This window comes from Athene cunicularia, assembly GCF_003259725.1.
Source record: "Athene cunicularia isolate RWA chromosome 5 unlocalized genomic scaffold, athCun1 chr5_part1, whole genome shotgun sequence".
NCBI classification, from domain to species: Eukaryota; Metazoa; Chordata; class Aves; order Strigiformes; family Strigidae; genus Athene; species Athene cunicularia.
Genome location: NW_020799101.1, coordinates 13,065,983 through 13,088,920, shown reverse-complemented (window position 1 = coordinate 13,088,920; position 22,938 = coordinate 13,065,983). Strand labels below are relative to the sequence as shown.

Below are 22,938 nucleotides of genomic sequence, written 5' to 3'. Positions count from 1 at the left end.
TTTTTATATTTAAGTCAATGTAACCGGATCCATTTATTTCTCTCAAAGATTATCTTCTGCATATGAATAATAACTTGGCAACTAAAACATGAAACAGTTTTAGGGTATGTTCTATATGCGTATTCAAATGAACATTACATAACCAAGTACTTTTAAAATATCTTTACAATAATGGCACCCAAGACTGTCTGTACAGCCTTTGCTTCTTACTAGGCATGCTTCAGGTAAGGACTTGCACTAAACAAATTACATCAAAGTCGAAGTTTTTGCATGTAAGAGACATGAATGTGTAGATATGGCCGAACATGTTTTGCTTTTGTTTTTTGCCCTACTACTCCTTTTTTTTCTCATGTTGAACTCTGCAGTCTGAGGCATTGTTTGTTGAGGTAAGATTCTTGGTAACGACTGTGTTTAATTTAAATTACTAGATTTAGAGCAGGCTGATGCTTAAATTGGAGTAGACTGATGACTACATTAACTGAGTGGAATTACAGAGCACTCGGGAATGCTTAGTCAGTTAGTACTCGATTTGTTGGACTTTCCAATCAGAACAGTATGAGCAAGTCCACTGGAAAAGATGCTCTGACAGATTGCTAATTGAAATGTGCAAAAAACATATCCTTTCATCTGCTCAGACTGGAGCCTCCTCACCCCTTTGCAGGACAGGTCCCATTGCGGAGCTGTGACATGACACTCTTCAAATTCTGTCTGTGTTTCATTATCTTTCACCTTTTCTCTTTTCTATCTGGTCATCTCTGATAGATGATAATTAAAACATCCAAGGATATCCTATAAAATCCTAATCTTGGGTTGCTGAAGATTGCATGAAATTCTTAAGACTGGGATGTTCTCCCACTTGCTGCAGTCCTCTGTGAAAACAGTCAACCTTTTGTTTCTTTGTTTTTAAATTTGAATAGTCTTTTTAAAGAATAATGCAGCTGTAGCAGCTCCCATTTTAGCAACATCTGTGTACATGTGTATAGTCTTAAGCAACAGTTCCTGGACCTTTATTGTTTTAGCAGGATTACAACTACCTCTCTGGAGACATAATAGCATAATGCATCAGTTGAAGGTTTAGCAGCTCAAGATTTCTGACAGTGCCATGCAAACAAAGAACGATAATTTCCCTTTGCCCTCATCCATAAGCATAAATTCCTCTTCCTTAACCACAGAATCTCATAAGAAAAAAAATAAAACCATAAATATTTTTTAGCAGACAATAGAAGAAAGCTTCAGCCTTTTTTCCTTTCTTTTTCAGTTCTTAAGATGTTTTACAGAGAAATCAGGAAAGAAATTATCAATCTAGATGTGTTAACTCCATGCACAAACCTTAGCAACATTTTCAGGATGTCAGAGCTCTCTCTAGTACTTAAACACACTAACTGAACGTGCCTGTTTAGTGTAGAGCTACCTCAGTAAATTCTAAGCTAGTGAACTTGACTACCTGAGTAGTCTACCACAGTACTCTATACCCTTTCCTGAGGGTGCTCTGACTGCTCATATTGAGCTGAACTGATTATATATATGTGTTCTTTATTAAAGTGCAGGAATACTGTTCTTGTTTGATCTCATTAAGTCTTCCTTTACAACACTAAACTAAAAGGACTAGGGAGTTGTATCCTGTCTTTCCTCCCTCCCATACCTCCTAGAGCTGGTTTCTTCAGCTACTTAAAATAAACCCTCCATGTTTGTTCTACTCAGGAGAAAAGTTTCTGTACCCAGTAAGAGCCCACCCAGGAAGACAGAAACACTTCTCAAATAGTCATGTTAATGCACAAGTCACATACCACCCAAAGACACAATTGAGAGAGAGCTCACCATGGTTGTACTTCTAGGCAGAGACGCAGATTTTGAGGCTGGTGTTTCTTTGCTTTGAGAAATCATAATTTCTACAGGCAAGCCAGATCTTGTTCTGCATGAGGCACCATTATCAAGTGACCTGAGAGAGGGACTTGTATCCAGGGACAAGGATTTATCTAATTTGCATATTCGTGCTCCAGCCACAACGTCGTCACTTCTCAGACTCTCTATGTCTACTTCTTCATGGGTTTTCCCATGTAGAATATTCTCTTTCCAGCTTTCAGGAGACTTGCTCTTAATATGCAAATCATCTAGGCTTCTCGCACTGGATGGAAAGGTATTTTTCAGTTTAGCAGATTGGTATGCTCTCAGGCTTGTGGGATCAAGCACTCTGAAAGTAACTTCATTAATAAATTGAGAGAATTTGAGTTTAGCCTCAATTTTTTCTTCCACAACAGACAATGAACTTGATGATCCTTGACTCACCAAGCTCAAATCAGATGCAGAGGAACTGCTTTTCTTGTGAGTTGTCTTCTGCCTCTGGAGCTTTTGGCTTGTGTCTCCCACTTCTGCTGGATATAGAGAAGAGTGTTCCAGTCTGTAGATTTTTTCACCCCCTTTCTGACAGGGCTTTGATCGATGGGGTCGATAGCCTTCATCCTTATTTTTGCTTTTAATAAAGCTTTTGGCTTCTGACCTTGCACTACTCTGTAACTCAAAGCTGTCCTCACTGGAGCTGCAGAGTTTTGAATAACTGTTCATTGTCAAATCTCCGGAGAGTTTCCTCTCCGCATCAGTTCCTACTTCTGGTACACATGCAGTGGTGGATGCACTGCATGCTCTTTCTTCAGTCACCCTGCCAACCCCCTCTTGCTTGGCTGATCTTTCACTCACAGCACCCTCTGGCTTAACACGGGAAATGGAGCCCTTTGACAGTGGCTCCATTTATTTTTGTGTTTGTATGTCAGCTGGCATCAGTGAAAGTAGCATTCCCATAAATCCTTCTCTACCTTGTAAGACAGCAGGCACAACTTTGAAAGGCATAACAGTGCAGCCACAACATTTTATCCCAATCATCCCAAATTATGCATATGTTTCATAAATAGCACATTCTCATCATTTTAATTTGCCATAACAATAAACAGAATCTATAGGACATGCAAAGTTTCCAGAGTATTGAGTGCTTAGTGGATGAACATGGGCTTTCATTGATCCAAAGCAACGTATGATATATTCCTGTCTGTTGAACTGGAAACTGAACTACCATGATGTAGATCAATTCTCACTAAGTAAAGTATGGGGTGGTTCTGTTTCAGGGCTTTTTAAAATCTGATAGTAAAGAAGGTCATGCTATATTGTCCTAATGCTACTAGTGTTCATTATCCTATTAGAAAGCTTAGTGACAGGTCTGCTAGACCCAGAAAGTCAAAAAGAGAATGTGATTCTCACTTTCTACTTGCTTGTTCTTGTCATAATTTTCATTCTAAAATAATTTTTAAAGGTTTGAATTCAAAGGGAGGTACAATATTGCAGTGTTGTAAATGAGTCTGGAGTAGTAATGATGGATTCTTCCAGTACTTTCCATGTGAAGCTCTTCTCATGCTTTATTGTTTTTATAGACAGGCAAGTTTGAACTGTGAAGTGCAGAATTTCTATTTTTGCTTTGTATATGCAAGAACCTGAAGGCTAGTTTAAGTGAGATTAAGGGTTATTTTCTGACTTTATAATCAGCGTGAAGATTTGGAGTGTCCTGATGATGTGCTGCCACAGGAACTGACCAGAGAATGAACTGACTGATAAACTCAAAAATGTTGGTTTGCATCTCCTTACTTTAGCATAAGGATGAAAGCATTTCATTTCACACTTTTTGTCCAGTGGGAATCAGACTGTGCTTACATCACTTTCATTGCCATCACCATGGCTTTCTGACTGATGAAATGCAGTAGCTGGAGAAAGAGAGAAGCGAATCACAAACAGAAGCCTGAGTGACCTCCCCTAAACACTGGGGTAGGGTGACATGAGAAGGATCTCTGGAAGGGGTTGAGGAGTAGGAAAAGGTGTCAGAGAAGGGGGAAAAAGTCAGTGAAAAGCACAGTTAAAAGTACAATACATGGCTGGCAGATCAGTGGCAGCTTAGGGTTGAAATGTAGTTCCATGAACTTTGGAAACAAACATTATATTTAGGTACCTCATTACAAGTCACTTTGCCCACTGCATAGAATTTGTTGTCTCCACGTTGGTAGTTCCAGGACTCATGGTTCATAAAAGCTGCTGAAGTGTTGCAAATCTCTCAAATTAACATAGTAAGTGTATTAATTTTGCAAATAACAGGGGGACAGGAAGATCCTTTTAACACATCAGGAATCAATTGCTTTTACTGGAATTACTTTCTGAAATGCTTCGATATTTTCTATGGGACTGTGCCATTCCATTGCATGTTACAAACATTATCCTGATCACAGAGACAATGGGGCTTAAAATGCATTAATCCTGTTCAAACTGTGTTGTTTTAGATGAATTTATTCCTCTCTCACTTGAATGTGAATGGTAACAGTTTAAAGGGCTAGCAAATGCTTTCTCTTTTCAACACAAAGATTTTCATGACCTTTTCAATGCAGTCAGGGAACAATATAGCACTACTCTTTTCCTGTAAAGCCAGGATTTAGGGCTTTTTTAGTATGTCCTAATACAAACTTTGGCAAAGTTATGGTTAGTCATTGAATCAAACAGGATTCCCCAAAGAGGCAGGGTCTGTGCTAATGCATCTCACGTCTTTTGCCTTCCAGGATCCATTAGAGCTTGGCAAAGTGTGAGTTCTGCAATTTTAATGTACTTTATTAATATGTCTGTTTCAGAAACAGAGCAAGCCTCATTGTTGAGCCTGTAATGTCTTGTACATATTTGGAGAAGAGCTTTTTTATTCATGAGGGATTGGGCTCATTTGTGCATGAACAAAACTATATTAACTACAAGCACAAATTCAGCTATCCATTGAATATGTGCAGATTTTAAGGTTTGAATCTGACAGAAGTCTGTGGTACAGCCAACAGAAATGGCTCATATAATTCTCTTCTGTTGTCAGGATTGAGCCCCTTTGTTCTGAAATGTCATCTGTAGATCAGACAAATATAATTTTAAGATAATAGGAAAATTATCAGGTTGTAGGTTATAGATAAGCTAGGTAAGGTATATAATAACACTTGTGGGTTTTTTTATACTGCTTATACTCCTGCTTTTCTCTTCAGATGATTTCTGCCTAATGACTTTAAACATGTGACATAGACGTATCAAATTATTCAGAAAAATTATTAAGCCACAGCTGCTAAATGACAAATAAGTCTTCTTATCTGAATGATATAGATCTTTTCACATCAATGCCTCTAAATCTCGATTGGAATAGATGTTATCAAAGTTTATAGAAACAATAACTGTTCAGTGGTCTGTCTTAAGGAAATTCACAAAAATATTCTCTAGAGACTACCTGAATCACAGAAATTATTTCCATTAGTCACATGCACAAATAGAGAAGCTATTAAACCAAATTATGCTTAAGAATCTGGATGTTTGAGACTTTTAATGTTTTTATAATTATTTGATATTCATTATTTATTTTCTATATGTGAATGCCTTTTTAAAGAGTTAAAATTATTTTGCTTTATATATCTAAATCTTTTTGAAGAAATTGATGATAAAGGGAATTCTCGTCCCAGTGCAAGCAGGTATGTGCATGAATAGCAATGCATTGCTGCAGTAGTCTGGGCTGTACTCTTGGAACAAATACCTTCAGAGAGCTCAAATTCTGCTGTTATTTCTTGCTACAGAATGCCTCCTCTAGGCGGATGTTTGCTGGATTTCCAAGTTCGTCTAAACCTGTCATATGAACGTTAAAATAATCTTAAGAGAAAAACTTATGCATTAATTTTATCCTATTTTAGAAACGGTGGGCAGAATTCTTGGGATAATATGGTATACCCGTACAAATCAGTTGAAAAACTGTCTGACCTAAGTGACAGACTTCACTGTAAAGATGTCCTTTGTTAGCAGCTCTGCCATTACCTTGTTAGTTGACCTTTGGTGAATGCCTGCACTTTCTTCTGTAGCCACCATTAAGTGTCCTTAAAAATTAGGAAAGGACTATCTTTTTCTGTGCATTGGTACAGAATCTTGCATAATGAGGCCCTGATCAAACTGAGCATCTGTAGGTACTATCAAGACTCACATAGTGATAATTCATAAGTGAACCATTTCTAGGGACTCAGGTGGATCCAGTTTGTAATTTTGTGCAGTGTAATGACTAAGTTTTTCTATTTTAGTATTAATATAAGAATATAAACAGAGCAATGCTGTTCCTTTCCTGTTAAATTGTCTGCTGAATCTGAAACATTCATAACAGAATGATAGCTAAGATCACATCTTAAATGGGACTTTCATAATGATTCATTATTTCATTTGGCAAGGCTGAAGCATTGAGGGACTTGTCTAGTAAGCTTGTTACATAGAAAAACACATGAAGATTTTTCTAAAGGTTAGTTTAGGCTTATTTATATTCTGAGTGTCACTTTACACTGCCGTTATTAGTAACCTGCATATTTTGTATAAAAATGGAACATAACAGTTACATGCAAACATGACTTGATGCAATGTAATGCCTTCACAGACCACTGTCTGAAGATTTGAAATTGCTGAATTTTGTGAGAATTAAAATAAACAAATAAATTTCCCACTTCCTTTAAATAATATTCCTGGTTTTTAAACTTCAGGAGATTATTGCTAATAGTATCGAAAGCAAATACAAGCTATCTTGTATTTGCTGCAGTAGGTTGTTATGACAACTGGAAGTTTCTTTGTGTAGAACTCTGGAACATATGATCATTTTGGGGTCAAAGCAGACAACATTCAACAGTTCTAGTACTAAAGAAGTCTGCAAAGTTTTTGTATAAAATTATTCTTCTTGATACATTAATGATAATATATTCAGCACATTATTTACATTAAAAAATCAAACAAGTTTTCCACATTTTGAGATTCCTAATAAATTTTTAGTTTATTAATGAAAAAAAGAGGTGTAAATCTGAGTTTAAACAATATTGGGGTTTATTTTAATTCCAGTTAAGGTTGATTCCAGAGACTTTTGTAGTCATTGAGTAGACTCCAAGATTTTTATGTTGTTCTTTTTGCAGTGAAGGGTGAGTTTTTCCCACTCTAATGAAGTGTATTTCCTGCAAGCAGTTTGTATCTAGTTCTCAGTCAGCCTTTCAGCTGCTCAGAAATACTACCTAAACACCAGAGCCAAACCCACCAGAGTTGGTAGGAATTGCAGTTTCTTTCAAAGTTCTCAGTTTGCTCTAGAGATGTGTAAGTCCTTCAGCATATAGCCCACTCTCAAAATAGCTATATCCCAACTCTTCCTGTGCCCATTCTTGTTCAGATATACTCTTCTCTCCTGCCGTTAATTAAAATTTTATCGCATCTTATCATCCAATACTCTTTGCACTTAATGCAGCTCATTTTGAAGTGTTTTATGGGACCTTTCTTTTTTACACTTAATTTTATTCCTTTAAATAATATGAAAGTTTCTCTCTAGGTTTCTTTTAACAGATGGTTTCTTTTTTTCTTTTAAATTTTTATTTTTCTGTAATTGTTGCCAAATACTAATTTGCTTTTAATACAAGGTTGTCTAGCCTAGTTTCTTTAGCAAGACAGTGTTGGCTTAAAGTCTTCTGAACATTGTTTTCTTTAGTTATTTTCCAGAAATTATTTCCAAATTAATGGGAATAATGTCTATTTCTAGGATGTTAGGTGTCACATAGCAAAAATTCAATTTCACTAAATATTATCTTGACTACTTTTTTTTTTTTCTTTATAGAAGAAATAATTTCTAATGGACAATACATGCAGGCAGCATTGCCTCTAGTAATTTTAACTCAGTAGGTTCCACTTGAATGTCTTGCATTCATAAGGAAAATTCCAGCAAACTTTTGCTCTAACTTTGTAAAATCTAGTTGTCTTCAGGACCAGTAGAATGAAAGTTCAATTCCTTTGTTTTAATGAGTGACTTTTAATGGAACAAGTTAAAATCATAAAAATGAGTTTTTCCTTTCTCTATCAATTGTTGGTATCTCTGTATCATGTAATGACAAGCAGAAAATTGGACCAGTGCTGCCACCATTAAGTCAGTTTGGAATCTTAATGTATGCAAGGTTTTATTGGCATAAAAAAGGATATGAAAAGGTACTGTGGTATGTCACAGGCTAGAGACATTTAAGAAACTCATGCTTCTATGCATGAATCTGCATGGTGGACAGTGTCTGCATCCAACCTTGAATCTAAGTCTAAAGGATCTAAATTCCTCTAAATTCTAATTAATCTACCTCTCCACCATGAGGAAAACATTTACCTTACAACTAGAGTGACCAAACACAATACAACAAATTGCTGTTCCATCTTTCTTGCCAACAGTCACAAGTCTGATTAATTTAATTTATAGCTGTATACTAGGCAGAGCAGTGCTAGGCCTGTGAGAAATGTTGAGCATTAGAGGAGAGATGTTTTTTAGCATAAATCCTATACCACTCTGAAAACAGAGTCACTGTTCTCTGAAAATGCTACAGCTGCAGTAAAACTAGAGCCAGCCACTCATTTAATATGCAAGTTATATTTATAGCTTTAAAAAAATGAATTAAAAATTCATAAAAAATTAAAAACTCTTCCTGAGTGTGAGCACAAAATGTTTTAATATACCAATTTTAAAATTATTTTTATGGCAGTCCAACAAGAAAATAGTCTTTCCATTCAACACGGGTCCTTAATGCATTCAGTATCATACTGTCAGACCGCCTTCCATTACTGTGCAAGCAGCCAAATTAGTGTAAATTGTAAGCTGCTGGCTGTTCTGTCGTCTGCTCCCTAGCAGTGGAAAATTGCACTGTGGACACATGTTGCTGTGTATATTTTTAAAGCTTCTCAAAGAAATGTACCAAGCACTTGCAGCATTAGATAATGATAACTGGTTACCCTTAATTTCCAAGGGAATTTTCCTCTTTCATTCTCCCATGAAGAGGAATTTTACTCTTGCTGAGAAAAGTCAGAGAAGTGAAGCTGCAGACTGTGATCTTTTTTCAAGGGTTTTAAGTGTTCTCTTATTTATCCACAGTTCAGACAATGGACTGCTTTGAAGAGAGGAATACAAAATGATATGGAGGCTGATCTAGAATATAGGGAACATATTTGTGGTCTAGTTAGGCCAGCCTTCAGAGCATATACACTATGCCATTTTCTCTGCGTTGGAACTTAACACTAAAAGCTTGTAATATCATTTGCCTGAGAGATTGTCATCCTCATCCAAGAGGCGTGGAGTTTCCTAGCTAACAGAAGATAATAGCATCTGTGAATAAGTTTCTTTATCAGTGTAGTGTTTAGTGACCAACCATGGCTGCGTACCTTGACTGTGAATGAGTCCGCAAAATGCTTCCTGTCTGCCAACATCATCGTTTTCTTGCTCAGTTTCTGCTTTAGCCAGCTGCTCCATGAGCTCTTCTTCATGTGCTGTACCTTCTTTGTAGCTGTGCTGTAGGATGGGTAGAGCTGTAGGTCATCTGTATTACACTAGAATTTGACAGTGTGTTTCCAGTTCACTTTGTAGTCGCTTGGTGAAAAGACAGCAAAATAATTGATCCTTCTGAGAATACACAGACGAGGAGTCTTAGTTTCTTCCACTGCTCCTTGAACATGTGGGTTTTTTTACGAAAGTGTCAAATCCTTTGAGTCTATTCTTAAACCTGTCCTTCTTTGAGGTGGGTTGGCAGTGTCAATGTGACTTTCCAAATTAGGTATATCATTTTCCTCATTTTTGTCTCCCTTTTCTCTCTTCCTATTTCCCAGCCCCTATATCCTTTATGATTATTAGGCAAAAGAGGAGGAAAAAGTGTAAGAAAATTTAAGACAGTAGAGAGGAAAACTGAGTGGAAGAATGGAATTAGTTTCTCATGCAAAATCAGACTTGGAATAAAAATACACTTCCTTTTTCTTCAGGTGGAATGAAAATATTTACCGCCCACGGAATTCTGCTTTATTTTAAAATTAATTATATTTTCTATGCCAATTTAATTTCTTTTTACTTAAATACATTCCTAGTTTGATGCTGGATGCCACAGTTTGAAAGGCCTCACTGTCTCTGAAGCAATATAACATCCCTTTTTGATGTGATACCACCTGAATTAAGGCTACCCAAAGTCCATCCCACTGATATTTCCTGAAGTATTGAAGAAGTCTTTCAGTGCAGCAGCATTTTTCTTGTCATCTTTTGTACATCTACAGGGATATGTAATTCTACTAATTAAATGTTAAACATAGAGGAAAGTTTTAAGACTGGGAGGAAAGTCTTTGTCAAAAGCATAAACTACAAAGGAATAAGATGTTGCTATGATATTATCTTTTTTATTCCCCCTGTCCAGTGAGCTTATTCAAATTAGTAAATTCTGTGTTAGTCTGAGTTATTCAAGAACATGTTACAAAAATTCACAGGTTTTTTGTGGTGGGTCAACTCCCTGGGGCCTTTGACATTCATAAGAGTAAGTGACCTCTACTAAGTTTGTGGGATTTCATTAGGATCATTCTTTTGGAGGATTAGGAAATCACAAATGATAAGGAAAGAATGAGGCTTTTCATCTAGGCAATGCCATCTCCTTGACCATGAAGTCACCATTTCCCCTTGGAGGCCTCACAAGATGCAGCCCCCTTCCTCCTCCTCACCCTCCTATTCTGTCTCAGAAATATTTACCAATGATTGCTTCTTCTTGTTTCTGAATAGTAATAGCTGTGGAAATGATCAAAGCTTGTTAGTGGTGTCAGTACTCACTGATGTCTCCTTTAGTCTTGTGGGAATGGTACCATAAGTTTTACCACTTAGTGGCCTTGTTGTAACTATCCTGTGTTTTCCTGAGATTTTGCAAAGGGCTGTGGGATGTCAGGCCAAACATTTCCTTTATTGGCTGTTGAGAGCTGGACCTAGGAAGTTTAGTGTTGCTTGCAAAAGGAAGTGTATATTATTGTTCACCGTAACTATAACACAATAATTTTATTATCTCTGCTTTCATTCTTTATCTCTCCATATGTACAATCTGCCAAAGACTTTCTATTTCTATTAAACAGTAAATAAGGAAATGGTTGTTCTAGTTCCGTGTTTCAATATGTCCTGGAAAAGTTTGCTTAAAAAAGCTTGCCTGCATATAAATGAGTTAGCTTGGCAGTATGCTTTTAAACTTGTTGTTATGAATAATTTGAAAATAACTGGGAGAAATAAATGGTAATTTCTTGACTTCTGTTGTCATGGGGTGTTGGGGGATGGGTGACGATCAGGAGGAAAATATTTTTGTAGTTTTCTGTGGAAGTTAACTAAACAAATTGATTTTTGCAGCATATTTTTCCCTACATAAAAAAATATATTATTTGGAGGTGTAGGACATCTTTGTGATAAAGGTTTTCAGGATATTAATACCAGAGCTGCAATGTCTCAGATGCAGCTACGATATAGTTTTGCTGAGTGCTGCAAATCTGCATGTTTGCAAATTAGAGTTGCATGTCATGGGAATTGGTGCTAAGCAGCTAGGACTAAATGATAAAAAAAATGTTTGTTTGGATGTGGATATGTGTATGTTTGCACCCCAGATATAAAGGTAGCCCTGTGGGTGGTCTGTTTCTAATTCCTTTCTGCTACAGCAGCTGCAATTTAAACGTGAAACAAAATATTGCTGTTTTTTTTTCCTTCAACTCCCATAGTCCCACCCCATTTCATTATATTAAAGAGACATGTTCATCAGAGCTGTTTAAATACTCTTGCAGAAAACATGTACGGTATGTGCTGTTTATTTTGGCAAATGGCATGCATTTATGTTGTTTCTCATACAAACAATTATTTCCTCTATACTCTGTTGGGTTTAACAATGACTAATACTTTGTATAACTGTACAAAGTCATCCATTACAAATATTTTCTTTCAGCATCTAATACAAATCTGAGATAAGTCTAATGTGTACATATTAGCTTTATTAATAATATTAATGCCACTATCCGACTGTTTCCTTTCTTGAAGATAGAAATTATTTTGTTAAATTCATACTTGATGGCCAGTAGCACATCCAGAATATATTCCAGTATTGATGAGATCAAATAGACACATTCCATGATGTGTATTATATAAATAATATATGCATAACTCATTTAAAAAAAAAACCCTATCATGACAGTCAACGATAAATCATTCCATTAGCTTTCTAGCACTGCAGCTTTGGGAAGCTTCATCCATATAATTTACTGTCTTGTACCTTAATGTATTAAATATTTCCTTTTTAAGACAGTAATGTCTGCCAAATGAAACAACAGAGCATGTTAATTCATGTTTAAAGCAGGCATTCAGTTGTCATATTGCAGCACCACTAATTCAATGCTGAAGATTTCTTTACTACCTGTTATACATTTTAAATGAAAAAAAACAAGCATGCTGTTAAGAGAAAGCAATACTTACTTGAGAACGATTCTGCAAGCTCTGTTCTGCTAGTCCACAGACTGAAATGATGGAGCCAGATTTAGAAGTAGCTTATTAGGTGCATGCTGCTTCAACAGTTACAGCTTTTTTTTTTTTTTTTTTTTTTTTTTTTTTTTTTTTTTTTTTTTTTTTTTTAACTGAAAGACAGGATCGTTTTCTCTTAATGAAGCCAGCAGAGAATGATATGCTGTCCATGTTCTAGGAGAGCATAAACTTGCAGAGCAAAGTCAAGCCATTGCAGAAGAACTTACCAAGGGTCATTTGCTATCAACTTGCCAGTGCTTTTCTGTGAAGTCACAAACTTTAGCAGCATCAAAGAGGGTCATGGTATGTCACAAATGCAGGAAATTACTAGTTAGTCATGTACACTTGAGATTGAAAGTGATTGAGTTAGTATTGTTTATGAATATAAGTAGAAAACTGGGTAGAGCCAAAATCTTTCAATTGAAACACCCACTGAATTCCCTTAAGAAGGGACAAGGCTCTGATTACAATCAAAGTGCAGTACCTGCTCCTTTCCTTTGCTCTGGTGGTTGTATGCTACTTCTAGAGCTCCAGCCCTGAGAAAGGAATGTAGGAACTGTCCCAAAAAGATCACACAAATATGAAAAACTAAGGTTTTTTTTTTTTATATTTTGAGAGAATGAGTGATTTTGAGAGAGTGTACACAAACAATTGCAATTATAAAGGCATGTAATTATGGTTATAAAATCATTCACATGTATCTATATATTTAATATATAAAACCATACACACTTTTAGAGTTTTTGTGATGTCACCATTTAGAGTATTTAAATGTTTTTTTAGAATTCTGCCTGTGTATAGCCCAACACAAACATGTATATCTTGGTCCAGTAGTTAATTATATCTGCAGTATTGCACTGCAGAGAGGAAACCATTCTTTAAATTTAGCCATGCGTTTTGAAACATTCTACTTTAAAATGTCCTTTGCCCAAGGATGCTTTTGGATAGGGAGAGATATCTGATGTATTTATCAATTGGAAATTACTCTGAGTAGTCAGGTTTTGTCTTATACTGATCTGACATGTCCAAAAGACTGGACCTTTCATCTCTAATGTGAAGGCAGAGGTGAACTGTTTTATCACCCATGTTCTGCATCATTAGCTTGTCAGGCTAAGGTGGAGAGGTGGCCAATGGTTAGCCACACCTCCATGCCTTGACTTGAAATAAAAAAAACATGCCAGGAGAAAGGGAAGGATAACTCGTTACATTATGTTATTACACTGCTGCTGTTGAATCTCTACATTCATCCCAGATACTATGGACATGTTCAGGAGCTTCCCCTTACAGTTGTCCCTCATCATCTGTCAAGATATTTCGGTTTATTGCTCCCCCTAGATTTTGAACACTGAACAATGTGCAAGGCCTGGATGTTCAAGAAGGCAGATCTTCCCAGTGTGCTAGGAGTTTTAACAGCAGCATCTTCCTTTCACCAGGAAAAACAGACCTTGCCTCTTAAAAGGCAATAATTAATGCCTCAGGACTGGCACTGAATTCAAAACTCATCAGAAGCTACTGAAATCCAACATTCATTGGTTCTAACAGCTGCAAAGATATAGATGTAGAGGAGAGGTTTCTAGCTCACAGATCCTGGTAGTTTCAGTAGTAGAATGGTTCTTGTAGCTATAGGACCTTGTAACTGCATCCCTGCTTGTGTTCCCATTTGCTTTAACCACGGGTGGCATGGAAAATATTTAGCTGCTCTTTGTTCTCATTTTTTTTCAGACCAGCAAGGCCACTGCATAGCTCCATAACCAGATTATCCATTATAAGATCTTCTGACTAGCAAATTCTTCCCCTCATTATATCTTAGGGGCAGACTGGTAAGTTCAAGTGAAATGCATATGAACAGTCATTATAGGCCAGGACCTCCAAGGAATGCATGGGGAAGGGAGTAAGAACACTGTATTTCTTATGATAAATGTTTGGGGTTTTTTTTAGTGAGCTGATATGAGACAAGATGAAACATTATTTCATTTGCAGATTTTGCTTTAGCCACTGCCTTACTTACAGTTGAGAGGTTAGAGAAACAAAATATTGCCCATCCATATGTGTATACCCCTTTTTTCCTTTGACTCTTCCAGGTGTAAAAATGTTTTTCCAGGTGTAAGTGGTCAATTCAAAATTGGCCCAATGCAGTTCCAGTTTCCAAATGAAAACAAGACGAGGTAGAGAAAATCCTCGTTAAACAAAACTCCTGTCATGAACTACAAATAAACTCTTTTTTTCTACCTCCTTTTCCATTTCTCCATCTTCTTGGCTTGTTTTTCCTTTTACACACTCTGCAGTGCTGTACCAAATAAGTCTCCTTTCACTCCCTGCCCCTCCTTGAGCAGAGCTTTCTCCTGATCCATAATCCTATTGTGAATTCCTCTACAGGAAACATAAGCATTTCAAAATGAATGGCTGGCACAGCCACTGAGCTTGGGGAAAGATACAGAATTTATGATCACTAGCCTGGCTGAGAAAACAGTAATATGATTGATTCTAAGTATATCTTGCAGAACACTGCTATCTAACCACTTATTCTTTCTCATTTTTTTTTCTCCACCTCCCTCTTCTCTCAGTAAAATAATTGCTAACAATAACCTCACTAGCAGTAGGAAAAGAAAGTGCAGTCAAGGCTCAACTTTGAATTTCAGCAATAATGTGACTGGAATCTTTGGTCTTGCCCTTCTATGGGATTTGAACTGGATATTTTAAAACTCATTCAATGTGAGGAGAGCAGGTCCTAGAAGGGTGAGGCAATGAATGCAATGAAGCAGTTATTTCTAAAAGCTGGTGCTCCAAAAGGTGAAAGCAAAAGTTTAGGGTAAGACAAATACCATTGTTCAGTTGGTCATTAGTTGTATAACCTAATTTATTGATAAATTTATGAGACAGTGAGCAATTTTTATTGCACCAAACAGAATAAGGATTAACTCCTCCAGTACATTGCAGCTCAACTTGAATGAATAACAGGGATTGCCACAAAAATACTGTTGGGTAACTTCAAGTATTATCTAAATGTCTATGAAGAAAGAGTGCATCTCTCCCAAGTGATCTTGGGTAATACAGTCACAATACTTGAAAGATAATAAAAGCTTTGGAAAGTTTAGTGCCACCTTCCTTCAGTGTCACCTTCTTTCAGCATTGTGGTTTACGTTCCTGTTGTCATACTCTCATCACCTCAGATCTACATATAAAATAACCAAAGGTTAGAAACTAAAAAACTGCAATGCTAAGTAAAGCATTACTCCTAAACACAGTAGTTTTTTCTCAAACAAACTGCTATGGAGTGTGATGAATTCTTGAGCATTTGGAATTTTTACTAAATTTGTAATTGTATACACACACACACATATATATGAATGTACATACATATGCACATATTTTGATTTGCAAAGTAATTTATGCTTCCCTGTGAAAAAATTCAAAACTCCCCTTTTTCATTTACTTTCTTCAGACCAAGTTATTGCTAAGAGCGAGGTTGCAGTAAGAGTACTGAGAGTGTGTCTGAATGGTATCTTATGGTTTGAAAAGGAGCCTACTTTGTGGTGTTCAGGCACTTTATTTCCTTCCCATTATCATGTTCAGACCTTGGAAATGTGTCTTTTAAAAAATTTCTTTGCTATATTGTGGAAAAAATGTCATGAAAATGGTAAAATGGAATGGCCATTTGTGTTTAAATGTAGATTTTTTTCATTAAAGTGACCAACCATGATGGTTAATTAAATGTTTTTAATTGGTCTCACTTATCCTCCCTTCATGGAGTGATGTAAGCAGGGAGTTTGCAGAAGGAATCTTATGCAGCCCTTGTGTATGGGGAGTGTTTTCTATTGCTAAGCCACAGCATAATGGAAGGGGCTTGACAATGGCCTTCAAAATCCTTTCCTGACAGTCCAATGGCAGTTATACAAAACTTCTCAACCCCCAGTCTTTAACAGGGAGAGAGAAAGAAAGGGAGCATTGACATTCCTTTACTAAACCAAAACCTAGAGAGGAACACTGTCTGTCAGGCTACAGTCAGGGCTGAGGGCTCCCAGGGGCGAGGGGCCACAGGGGCTTCCCCAGGGCTGGCAGGGCAGGAATGTCACCAGTCAGAGACTTCTATTTGCCCTGTAGTGCCTCTGTACATCCCTTGGATGGCCTTGGGGAAAGTCATATGCTCTTGGTGACTGGAGGGCTCATTAGAAGAAGTCTCTAGGAAGGATTAGCCCCGCAAATAGTTTACATTGGTGCAGTAGGACTTTTGGACAAACATAAAGTCATCTCTTAAAAACTGAAGATCTGGGTAAAGCTGTTTGCTGAATTTGACCTCAGTCTAGAAATAACATCAGCTCCTCTGAACTTGCATTTCTAAACAAAAAAATAAAAATTCCCAGCTTGTATTCTGAAGACCTAAATTGTACCTTGGCTGGGGGATTAATCTGTCTTTCTAAATCCTCTGGGATTGTTCAGCAAAATAAATGTATCTCATCTGGCTGCTGTACTCGTCACTCTGTCAACTGTAATCAAATATGGGGAGAGGAGAGGGGAGATAACCTTGAGAATGGGGGTGTGCTGCAAATTCAGGCAATATATAGCAAATTCCCTTTCACGTGTGCACTAATCTTTTCTCCCACCATGTTTATCATTCTCCACACATAGCCTGCTATCTGCACATCAGTCACGCTCAACTTTCAGCAGCCTGGCTATTGCACACCTACGCATAGATTCCCACAATCTTCATTCATTTCACATTTGTATCAGCATCTAAACACCTCTACAGAAACCATAGCATACACAAAAAATTAATGTTGTTAATGAGTGTATTTGTGAGGAACCTCTCTTTTGCTGGGAGATAGTCATTCTGGACACTTGCAGGTTAGATTTTGTGTTCCAGTAAACCTTGACTCTTTTATTTAAAAAAATAAAAGCCCATGCAAACATCATATCCAATGGCTTTTGAGGAACATTAACTTTACGTTTGTCAAAAGAAACACATAGGAATTTAACAGTGTCAAGCTGAGAACATTATTAAAAGTACGGGATATAATACCACCCCGTAGAAGCTATTGACTCCAATACAGCTTGGAGCAAAAATTACTTAACCTTAGGTCAGCACTGCTAAGAACATAACCTGTTAGCAATCTCTACCTCTAAATTTCAAGTGTATTTTGTTAACTCTGGAAATAAAGCTACTAAGCCGGAATGCTTTTAGAATTTATGAACTATTTTTATATCCCATTCTTTTTTTCTCTTGCTTTGAGTCTTTATAGATTTTCAGCAAGATAGTGTTCTTTATACCATCTGTAACCAGCATTTTTCCAATATGTTGCCAATGCTACTTCTCTGGTTATTTTTCCTAAAATTGCTTCAAGAAGATGTAGGAGAGGCAAAATAGAAAAATCAGACTCCAGATGCCAAATTGATTTGCAGAAATGCATATGTCTGTTAAGCTCTATTTAGGCAGATTTTTGCTAAGTATATTTGCTGTGCATTGTTAAATTTGACACACTTGAAAATGAGTGTCTTTTTCAGACCCTTCTAGGTAGAAAAGGGATGTTTACAGCCTTGTATTATGATAGTTAATGTGAGAAAATAGACCTCCCAAAGCATAAACGTGTGTCTTGTTTCTAAAGACAGAGAATGTAAACAACTTCTTAGAAGTGAGTTTTTAAAACTTCTTTACCTGGCGTTTCCTAATATTTAGCAAAAGTAGGAATAGAAATTAAATGGTATAGACTATTATAATGCATTATAGGTAGGAAAGATTACTTGTGATTTAGACATAATAGTCTCACTTCCTGGTATGCAGAAGTTGATCAGCAACAAGTTCCAAAATAAGGTTTACTTGCTTGAATGGCTGAGGAAATACTAATTGCTCCAGGCTGCAGATTTCAGCCCAGGACATAACATGGCTATTGCTTTAGAGCCTTGCTTTGAACAACCTGTTTTTCCCTTAGAAGGGAATAAGAAGAACAAATTGATATTTGTAGTGGCTGTAACTCACCCAGATACCCATGTAACCCTAACCTTGTCCAGAACCCAAGCATGTCCATCAGCTCTCAAAATTTAAAATTCTGTTGCAAGGCAGATGTCATTAACATGCTGCTAATGGAACATGACATCTCATTCTACCAGATAGTATGACAGTTGCAGTGTAATAGTGTGGGCTATTTTCTTTGCTGAAATGTAGTGTCTTTCAGGGACTGACGGATGGTTTCTGTCAACAAAGAACACCATACTTACTCACCAGCTAAATGGCAACAGCACAGGCACAGGATCAGCATTCTTATGGTAATTCTTATAGGGAAAATAATTTTTCATCTGTTTATACCACCTATCTTGTAAAGTAACTTGCTTTTTTTTTTTTTTTTTTTTTTTTTTTTTTTTTTTTTTTTATTCCCCCATCCCTTGGTCTTATAAAATGTACAATATTTTAAATAGTCTACAATTTATTTAAATTTCAGATCATGGAATCATTTGATTCTTGGATTTAATTTATAAGAAACAGCTGTGCTTTAGCAGGAATACCTGCTAAATGTTGCATCTGCAAAGATATAGAAATGAGAAACCCCCAAACAAAGATTCAACATTTATTTTAAACTGTAATTAATTTGTATCATGCCTCACTCATAAAACTAGTTTTCATTATCTGGAAATGATTGTTTGTTCATATTGCAATTTGTAGTTTAAAGATGTTTCAGGACACCATGTAAACTGTGTGACCCTTCAAAAAACATGATCCAGCTCAAAATAGACAATGTTTTGGAAAGTGCTGATCTAGACAAAACTCTTGAACATATTTGATACTACTGAGGAAAAATAATAGTAGCTGCTGCAGTAATGATCAGACTCCAGAATGCAAGTTCTAGGTGATTCCCTGTAGGTGCATACGTATTAGAGATACTTTTAATAATTTTGTGGCAATGAGTAGGCTCAAAACTTCATAATCCAAATTATAATGTTTTGATTAATTTTGAATTTTTGATCTTCCCAAACATTCAAGGAGCTTCAGAAATTAAGCCTGAACTTGTGATTGAACTGACAGTTAACCCATTTAGAATTGTTTACATAAGAACACTGCTGGACAGCCCTGATGACTTATCAGAAGTCTGCAACATAGTGTGGCATTTCAGTCTTTCACATAGATTTAGTAAAGCTGTGTTTTACACAATACCTATTTTTCATGTCTTAACTCCTGAAGAATCAGGCTGTTACTGCTCTCATCCTTGATGAATTTCCCTGAAGAAATACATTGTTTAAAGAGGCTTTCTTGTGCTAAAATATCTTTTATTTCTGGCAGCTAATAAGACCATCTCTTACTTCTGTGCTGTCAAGGGTATTATAATGAGGTAGGCTGCATTAAAAGATACAGAACAAAGATTCACAATTAGTCTGGCAAAATTATTCAGATACTGGTGGTGGTTTGTAGTGATAGCGGACCAACAAAACAGCAACTGTCATTATTGCATTATCTGTGGTTTTTGCTGTATGGAATACTTTCTCTTACCTTCCCTCTTGTGAATCATAAGGCTTGTATTTGAGTATTCATGTTTATTTTGCCCAATAGAATTGTGAATCAAAGTGTTTCTGAGAGGAGGAAGTTTTGTTGTTTTTTTTTTTATGGAGGAAGTTGGATTTGCACTTTAATACAGTATGTTGCTCTAGGATTTTGAGGGCTAATAACTTCTACCTGTATTCCTACTAGGAAGAGTGAAATGAATCTTCTATTGTTATTGTTACAAGGTTGGATAAAATAATATTTTACATGGAATCTGTGGGATGTGCAAGGATGGAGCCTTTTATTCCTGCAGAATATTTTGTGATTCTTGAGTCTGAAAAAGAGAGACAGAGTGGAAGCTGAGGAATACAAGCATGTCTACAAAGTTCAGAGCAGCCATTTCAGGTCTTCCAGAAATGGTTAAGTACGTTATTTGAGATATAACAGTCCTTGTAGCAGAGAGTAGCTATGTGGACTAGCACTGTATCAAATCCTAGAATGAACAGAAATTGTCTGTGTGTTGTAAATAAACTATGTTCCAAATTGCAAAATTTGCCTTCAGTAATATAGTAGTCCACATGCTAAGAAAGGCAATCTAGCAGGTAGGAGGAATTGCTTAGAGAGATTAACATATGTGGAACATAATATTGTATCAAAGAGTAAGGAAAACAGGAAGAATGGATTCATGAAGTTAATGAATTAAGAGAATGGATAAATTCTCATCCAATCTACCATACTTACCATATAGAAATCTCAGTGTTTTCAGGGCAATTTGGATGAGGTTGCTTTGCTGATCTGAATACAAATTAAAGTATTTCAGACAGTTATATGATATTAAAGGATGATAATGTTCAGAAATGCTCAGTGCTACTGACATTGAAAATTCAATCAAATCCCTGATATTTAAATGTAGTAGTAACCAAGCACCCAGCAGTGGATTTTTTTGAGACCCACTAATACACAGAACAAGATGGCTGTTGTCTCCTGGTTGTGTTTGCTGCTCTGAGGAATCAACATTTTTTTCAGGGGACAGTACATCTCCTTGCTTTAGTAGTGTCTTTGGGCTTGGCCTTCTCAGCCTTCAAGGGCAAATTGCTTATCAGATAGCTCCTCGGCCATAGTGACCATCCCAGATCCCTTCATCTCACTCATTCACTTGCATATCCAATTTGACCAGTAATTTTGTGGTAAAATCTGTTACCATCTTTTCAAGATGTGAACAATACTGCTGTTTTGATATGTGTTCAGAGAGGAGAAACAAGAGGAAATTTGCTGAATTCCTGAAGGCTGGCAGATCTGAATTACACTCCATGACCCTCTGCATGACCGCTCTGATGGGTCCATTCAAAGACACAGCCCCCATAGAAAAGTTTCATGATAATTATATATCCTGCATGAATGGAATTATATATCTCACATGAAACTTTGTGCCACATCAAACTAGGCTGCTTTGGAGGAAAGTGAAGTACCTTCCTTCCTGTAGCATATTTTCTCCAGTTGAAGATATTCAGATCTTATATTTTAGTAACCATTTGTGCTACTAACCTTGCAATAAAGTAGAAGGGCTACATATGAGGCACTTGATAAAGTAAATTGCTGCAAATGAGGAGGTGAAATATTTTCCCAAATGCTGCATAATATTTTAGTATGATTAGATTGTGGTAATAATGTATTTACAGTTACCTGTCTAATGCAGGATAAATAAATGCAGAACCAGCAAAGTCAGAATTTGTCAAGAGTACAGAATATCAAGTTAATGCATTTTTATGTAGGTGAAAAGCCCTCATTAGATTTTGACAGAAATACACTAGTTATAAAAGCAAAGTACTATTTATCAGAGCAATGTATTTATTTAATACATGTATTTAATTCATGTAATCATGTATTTAATACATGAAATATATGATGTCAGGAAGACAGGTTCCTGTTTTACTCTGACCAATAATAGTTTAGACTAGACCTACTGTCAAATTCCAAGTAGGGAAATTTCATTTTCCCTTCATAAGGCTTTCCCTTTAATTTCAGTTTAAGAAGATTATTTTTGTCTGCTGTTTAGGTAGAACTCCTTATGCAGTACTGTGCTATGTAGCAGTTCCCATGGACTTTACTGACGTGCCTCCAGCCAGTGATGGATGAAATGGTCTCTGTGTAAGAGGGGTACTTAAGTTTACAAAATGGCATGGTGTCTCGTTAATTATTTGAATGCCATTACTGTGCTCAGCATGGTGCAAATATGCACTTGTTTCAAAGAAAGGAGAGCTAGAAATTTAACTGTGAAATGCATACTTGAGTTAACAACTGGCCATGTGTCATACCTTTTGCCGTTTATGCCTGTTTCACTGCTCTGCTCGAGATGGGTTACCCAGTAGTTTCTCAGACAAAACATTTGTCTGACAGTTATAGTGCAGTGTAGCCTCCACTTCTGTGCTCATCGTGCCTCTTTATGAGGTAAAGTGTTCTCACTTCTCGGGGAGCACCCTTGAGGCCAAGCGTTTTCTCACCCATGTTAAATGTGGTTTAATCACCACATTTTTGCTATTAAGACCTCTATTTTGAAATACTTAATTCACTGAACTAGTCACAGGGTATTTTTTTCCAGCACATAATAAAGGTGCATATCACATTTGTCATAGCACAAAATAACTTACATCCCTCATACATAGCCAAAGAAAATTTTTCTTTTGACATTTTTTCTGCACTACTGCAAATCAACAATTTTTGGGTCCAAGTCCTGCTGAAGTGGTGAGCAAAACTACTCCTGGAATTGGATCTGCAAACTCTCCTTTTGCAAGTTGAACTGTCTGTGTTTACATAATAGTAAATTAGCATCTCTAGCATCAGGACTAAATGGCACAAAAAACTTTGTCCATACTTTTGATCACTCTTAGCCTCTAAAAGAGAAAAATTATTTACAGATTTCTTACTCAGAATGTTCCTTTATCATGAAATGGTTTGGGTTGGAATGGACCTTAAAGATCATGCAGTCCAACCCCCCTGCCATGGGCAGGGACACCTTCCACCAGACCAGGGTGCTCAAAGCCCCGTCCAGCCTGGCCTGGAACACTGCCAGGGAGGGGACAGCCACAGCTTCTCTGGGCAACCCGTG

General features: G+C 36.7%; 1 protein-coding gene across 4 annotated transcripts in view; it reads right to left on the bottom strand.

Moving 5' to 3' along the window:
- BEGAIN (brain enriched guanylate kinase associated) overlaps positions 1-12,347 on the bottom strand; it is a 161,929-nt gene extending 149,582 nt beyond the window's left edge. For 2 of the 4 annotated variants that reach the window (XM_026849493.1, XM_026849494.1), the window contains exons 1-2: positions 12,323-12,347; positions 9,241-9,367 (exon numbers count right to left, since the gene is read on the bottom strand). In XM_026849493.1, the coding sequence (XP_026705294.1) occupies positions 9,241-9,342 (102 nt within the window). In that variant the 5' untranslated portion in view covers positions 9,343-9,367; positions 12,323-12,347. Of the gene's footprint in view, positions 1-1,818; positions 2,652-9,240; positions 9,368-12,322 lie in introns of those variants that run through there. The other 2 variants (XM_026849491.1, XM_026849492.1) reach the window with 1 other exon arrangement.
- Between the last annotated feature and the right edge of the window lie 10,591 nt (positions 12,348-22,938).